Source organism: Vicugna pacos, chromosome 16 (genome assembly GCF_048564905.1).
Source record: "Vicugna pacos chromosome 16, VicPac4, whole genome shotgun sequence".
NCBI classification, from domain to species: Eukaryota; Metazoa; Chordata; class Mammalia; order Artiodactyla; family Camelidae; genus Vicugna; species Vicugna pacos.
The window spans coordinates 18,480,995-18,487,164 of record NC_133002.1 but is presented as its reverse complement, the minus strand read 5'-3'; the positions used below and the strand labels follow the sequence as shown (position 1 = coordinate 18,487,164).

The window sequence follows — 6,170 nt, the reverse complement described above, 5'->3', positions numbered from 1 at the left end:
GTACGTGAATCTGAGAGGACACAACTGAGCCGGTACCACCTTGCAGAGGAACTAACACGTGCCTCAGTCCCTCCCTCCCTCGTGTCCCACGGGGGTGATGTGATGGTAAGGGAGAGGCCACCATGCAGTGTTTGTGTCCCAGCTGGGGAGCCCTTCTCTGCTCTCTTTGATGGAGCAGCCACAGTGCCAGCCCCCTCCTGAGGTGTGCAATTCTGGGGTTTTGGGCTGTGCCACCTGGCCTGCTGAGGTGCAGTGTCAGGGAACCCAGGAACCAGCAGCCTAGCAGGGGTGCCGGGGACTCTCAGGACCTCAACAAATGTCCCTTCCAGCAGACAGCCCAGCCAAGGTGGGGAAACTGGCGAACTACAGGTGGAAGAGAGTCACCATCTCATTGATGCTTCAGAAAGCCCACGTTGGGACTGGATGTGAGATGCGTCACAAGGGCAGGAGTTTTGTCAGGGCCTGATGAAGGAGCCGGGCACAAGATCCAGCTTGGGCCAGGGCTATAGCTGGGAAGTACTGTGGGGACTGGCCATAGACTCTGGAGGAAGAGCTGACAGTCACCGGGGCACAAGGAAAGTGGGGGACTGGGAGGCCCCACGTGTCTGGGCTTAGCAACCTGGGATGTGGGGAGCTGCAGGATCACAGTCCTGTGAGGGACCTGTGAGCCACAAGGTGAGAGGGGGATGTAGTCGATGGAAAGATGTGTCTGGCCTGGGAGAGGGGTCCAGGGAGGAAGAGGAGAGCCCAGGTCGGGGAAGGTGGGTACAGCAGACTCCATGCAGGGAACTGTGGTCCTGATGGAAGCGGCTCAGGGCCAGAGAGGAGTGGCTGTCAGGTGCTCAGCTTCACTCTCCTGTTCCTTTGTAAAGCCACTGTGTCTGAGTTTGAAACAACGCCAGGGGACCCCTGAGCCCACTATTGCCCTGGCTTCATCCAAGGGGCTGAGATGGAAAACAGGACCACTGCAGGCCCCGCCCACATCCCCAGGATTGGCAGGATTAGCCCAGCATCACACATGAGTCAGGGAGTTGACTGTACCACTGTTTTTCTGCCCCCCAGTCCTGGGATCTGAGAGAAGAGTGAAATGTCTGTTGTTGTCACTGACTGTTTCAAATCCAACTCAATCTCAGTCAAGGCTTGTGGAGCCTCAGAAGTCACACAGTGTTTTCCTCTGCCCTCTCACTTGGGCAAGGCATTGCTGTCCCCGCTCTGCCTCTGCAGCCCCAGGTTCCAGCACAGTGTTGGCACCGAGGACACTCAGTAGCCAAGTGTGGATGTACACAGGACTGGATGGAGGGAACTGTCAGCCACCATGTGCTCCCTTCCTGAGGGCTGGTGGTCCCCTCCTGGAACTAGCTGGACCTTTTGTCCCATCTGAGTGGGCATCAAGGGATAGTCAAGTCAGGCAGGACAGCCCTTGACCTCTGACCATCTGGGCAGGCATTCATGGTCCTCCAGCTCAGGCCAGCCTGGTCCTGTCAACCCCTGTTGCCAGTTACTAAGCTGACTCTGCTTCTGGGCAATTCAACAGCTCCCTGGGCAGTGTAGAGAGCACCTTGGGATGTTTCAATTCTCTACATCCATGGGGTTGACAAAAGGGCCTTCTGCCTTGCAACCTCTTAGCTTGCTAAGAGGGATAATAAACCAGGTGGCTCCCTGACCTGGGGTCCTTGGTGGCGCCACACCCCATCGCCTTTCCCTCCCCCTAGCAGAAATACTGGGCCTGAGGCCTGTAAGTGCTCTGCCCCACCAGGCCTCTCCACAGGATCAGCCTTGCACAGCCCTCCTTTCCCACGGGAAAAGCACACGGGAGAGGGAAGTGGGGAGTCCTGCTTGTCGACACGAGAGACAGGGAACGGGGACAGCGACCGAAGTGCCTCGAGAGGCCTGGAACCGTAGCACCCAGGATCCCCTGCCTGGCCTGGGACTACAGTATGCAGAAGCCTCGATGTGCCCCCATCCTGGGGTTACAGTGCCCAGAATCCTCCTTGTGGCTTGGAACTACAGTACCCACAATCCTTGGTGTGCCCCATCCTGGGACTACAGCACCCAGAACCCTTGGCATTTCCACTCATCTGGGGACTACAGAGCCCAGGATTCTTGGCTTTCCCGCCCACCCTTGCACTACAGTACCCCGAATCTTTGACATGCTGCCCACCTGGGCACTACAGTACCAAAAATCTTCAGTGTTTCTGCTTCTCTGGGGACTACAGTACCCAGAATCCACGCGTGCCCCCTCCCCTAAGCATGGGGCTGCAGTGCTCAGAGGTATCAGTTTGTTACCCGCTCCTCACTGCCACCCATCCGCGGACTACAGTACCCAGGATCCTCAGTATCTCTGCCAATCCCAGGACTACAGTACCCAGAATCATCAGTGTTTCCGCTCATCCAGGGACTACAGCACCCAGAATCCTCCACGCGGCCCAGGAATGCAATACCAGGGACCACACTAATCCAATCTGGTTCATTGGCAGCAGAGACTTTTACAAGCCTGCAGTTTGTTACTTGGTTGGTGGCCACTCTGGCGTCACTCTTTCCTGCTTTCGTTTTCTTCCCGGGAAGGTGGGCGACGAGGACCCAAGTGCAGGCCTGCAGTGACCTGGGCAAACTGGGCACCATGGGCCTGTCCCCAGTTTTCGCAGGGTGGACTGAGGTCCGGGGACTCCCCCAGTTGCCGTCTAGACTGCATCTCTGTGTGCTCCTGTGGGGCCCCGAGTCCTTTCCGCTGGCATCCGGGTTCTTACGTCAGTGATGGTCACCTGGCGCCAGAGGCATCGGCGCCTAAACCCCAGGTTTCTGCCCAGCCCAATCTTTGAACTTCTGTGACTTTCCTGCCAGCCCCAGGGCTTGAGAACCATTCCACCTGTTGGGAAGGCCTTTCTAGCCTGGCACCCTCTTGCTTCTCCCTCCAGTTTGTTACTCAATTGGTTGAGCCAGGGCCAGGTCCCCCTTGCATCAGCCAGGGAGGTTCTTTGTCTGATCAGGTTCACACAGCCAATAATGAGACAGATGCTGAGACAGGTACAGCACAAGCTTTATTCAATGGCCAAAGACTGGCAAAGTGGTAACCTAGCTCGCAAATCAGCTTCTCAACCCAATTCAGTTGGAGACACCAAATATATAGGAAGGTCAAAGTGAAGGGGAAGGATGGAGGGGGGTGGATGGGGTCTGGTCAGGGTGGAGTGGGTGGAGATTTGAAAGAGTGGGAGGAATATTCATGACAACGAGGATGTGGTTGGACTCACACTGATGCAACTCCTTTTCAATCCTTGTATGGGAGTTTTGGGTAGTTGTTATGGCAATTGTCAACTGTCATGTCCTGTTGGGTATGTCACTTAGCATACTAATATATTACAATGAGCCTGTAATAAGGCTTAGGGTTGACTGGAAGTCAAATCCTCTGCAGTCTTAGGCCAAGTTGGTTCTAATCAGTCTTTGTGTTTCTCTCTATACAGCTTCCTCCTGAAACTTAGATAAGAGTAATTGGGTTCCATTCAAGGGAGAGGCGGGGAGTGAACGTGGGGCAACAGTGTCTGATATTTCAACATTTTGATGTACCTTGTGTCTTTTCTGTTGTATGAAAAATTCTAAAGTTGTGTAATTGTGAAAAAATTCAGAATTGCTTGTGTTTTTTAAATGAAAGTTGACAGTCTACAGTCTTTAGGACTATTCACTAGCTACTTATAACTCCTTATTTGATGTGAGTGGGCAAATCTCAGACAACGAGATTTTTGTCAGACTGCATTGTGTTCTGTCACCTGAGGCACCACTTTGATATTTCTGCTCTCTTAACAAACGATTTTCCATTCACATATATTTTCCTGACCATGCTCTGCATTTTATCTTTGTTTAGAATCCCTTTTTTTCCCCCAGGGAGAGGTAATAAAGGTTATTTTGGGAGATACTGTTAAACAAAATTAAAGTTGTGTGCATTAGCAACATAACTCAACATCCTTGACTTGGTATAAGAGTAACACATGTTCTTTCTTTCCTGTGTTCTGTTAAATTACCACAAGCTAAATAGCTTTGTGAAACTGATATGCTGAAATTTAGCTTTACTGTTTTTGCTTATGCTCTGATGCCAAACCAAGCTGTTCATAAGTTTCTTCAATCTCTGAGTCCATCTCATCATCAGTATCATCCAAGTGTGGATCACCAGCCTCTGAAAAATCTGTTCCATTTTCTTCATCATCTGGGAAAAAATCATCCCTTTCAAGTAATTCTCAATATTTCTCTTGATAATCTGGATGAACTGCAGGGAAAGGAAAGCCACCAGATGCGCAGAACATCACTTCACTCAGCATAGTCTCACTTTCAGGTGCCACTTCTCTGTTGAGGTTGCATGGGCTCCACCCCAGTTACCTGACCAGCGTTCTGCAAGTTTCTGGAGCATCTGATTTACATCTCTGTGGCTATTTGCATCTAGGATGACATTTTCAATTCTCCACATAATTTCTTGCACATCAGTCTTTCCTGTTTCCTTCCAGCATCTTTCAAACTGACCCTGTCAACTTCAGTAACACTACTGCACAAATTAATTTGTCTGGAGTGTTAGGAAAAAGGGCATCCAGCATCTCCTGAAGAAGGCCTGCTTTCATGACCTGGTCTGTTTTTTCCCTTGATCTCCAGATTAAGATAAAATTCTTCCAGGAAGAGTACAAATGCATGGAATTGTTTTCAAGTCACTTCATTCTTTTTTGCAGCTTGTTCCTTAACTTCATATTAATTCTGGCCCCAGTCACTGAGCCGCCGCCGAGGACTCAGTAGCCTCCCCCTTGAGCCCCCTCACTTCCCGACGCTCCGTCCCCCCTGCCCGCCTTCTCCCGCCGCCGCCTTCCGCAGGCCGTTTCCACCGAGGAAAAGGAATCGTATCGTATGTCCGCTATCCAGAACCTCCACTCTTTCGACCCCTTTGCTGATGCAAGTAAGGGTGATGATCTGCTTCCTGCTGGCACTGAAGATTATATCCATATAAGAATTCAACAGAGAAACGGCAGGAAAACCCTTACCACTGTCCAAGGGATCGCTGATGATTACGATAAAAAGAAATTGGTGAAGGCGTTTAAGAAGAAATTTGCCTGCAATGGTACTGTAATTGAGCATCCAGAATATGGAGAAGTGATTCAGCTACAGGGTGACCAGCACAAGAACATATGTCAGTTCCTCGTAGAGATTGGACTGGCTAAGGACGACCAGCTGAAGGTTCATGGGTTTTAAGTGCTTTTGGCTCACTGAAGCTTAAGTGAGGATTTCCTTGCAATGAGTAGAATTTCCCTTCTGTCCCTTGTCACAAGTTTAAAAACCTCACCGCTTGTATGATGTAACCATTTGGGGTCTGCTATTAACTTGGACTAGTGTAACTCCTTCATGCAATAAACTGAAAAGAGCCAAAAAAAAAAAAAAAAGAATCACCAGGAGAACTGATAAACAAGATTATACCGTATAGCACAGGGAAATACATACAAGATCTTATGGTAACTCACAGAGAAAAAAATGTAACAATGAATATATGTATGTTTATGTATAACTGAAAAATTGTGCTCTACATTGGAATTTGATACAACATTGTAAAATGATTATAAATCAATAAAAAATGTTTAAAAAAATCACCAGGAGGAATCACTGTGGGAATAAAACGTGAGGAGAAAGTGGGGAAAGGCTTCCTGTGTGTGATTACAACTAAGGAGGTCCATTTTCAGAGGATCCAGCAGAGGAGGGGCTTGCTGTGGAAAATTTTTGGATTTACTTGATTTTGTGTTTAGTGTTGACTGTGTCTAGTGTCATTTTGGGGGGTATGGTGTCCAATGTTCTTGGCACCGTTTATTGAGGGGACTGTCCTTTTCCCATTTTGTGTTCTTGGCTCTTTTGCCATGAATTAACAGAGAAAATAAAGATGGGGTTTTTTTCTGTGCTCTGTATTCTGTTCCTCTGGTCCATGTGCCTATTTCTGTGCCAATATCTTACTGTATCTCTGCTGGTGACTGTAGCTTCCTAAAGTCATGTGAAGCCAGGGAGGGAGATGCCTCCAACTGTGTTCTCCCTTCTCTAGGTTGCTTAGGCTATTCCGGGTTCTTTTTGTTCCATGTAAATGGTAGGATTTCTTGTTTTCTGTTTCTGTGAAAAAAAATGCCATTTGAGTTTGGTAGAGTTTGCAATTAATGTGTACA

General features: G+C 49.1%; 1 protein-coding gene and 1 pseudogene across 1 annotated transcript; one reads left to right on the top strand and one right to left on the bottom strand.

The window, feature by feature from the left end:
* Nucleotides 1-3,817: 3,817 nt before the first annotated feature.
* LOC116279783 (polyadenylate-binding protein-interacting protein 1 pseudogene) lies at nt 3,818-4,725 on the bottom strand (annotated as a pseudogene).
* A 6-nt stretch (nt 4,726-4,731) lies between these two features.
* Nucleotides 4,732-5,612, top strand: LOC102543300 (eukaryotic translation initiation factor 1). The gene has a single exon (XM_006220033.4). The coding sequence runs from the start codon at nt 4,879-4,881 to the stop codon at nt 5,218-5,220; it is 342 nt and encodes a 113-aa protein (XP_006220095.2). The 5' UTR covers nt 4,732-4,878; the 3' UTR covers nt 5,221-5,612.
* The last annotated feature ends 558 nt before the right edge of the window (nt 5,613-6,170 follow it).

Excerpts from the sequence above, each read along its gene's own strand:
- LOC102543300 (XM_006220033.4), top strand. The coding sequence starts at position 4,879 with ATGTCCGCTATCCAGAACCTCCACTCTTTCGACCCCTTTGCTGATGCA.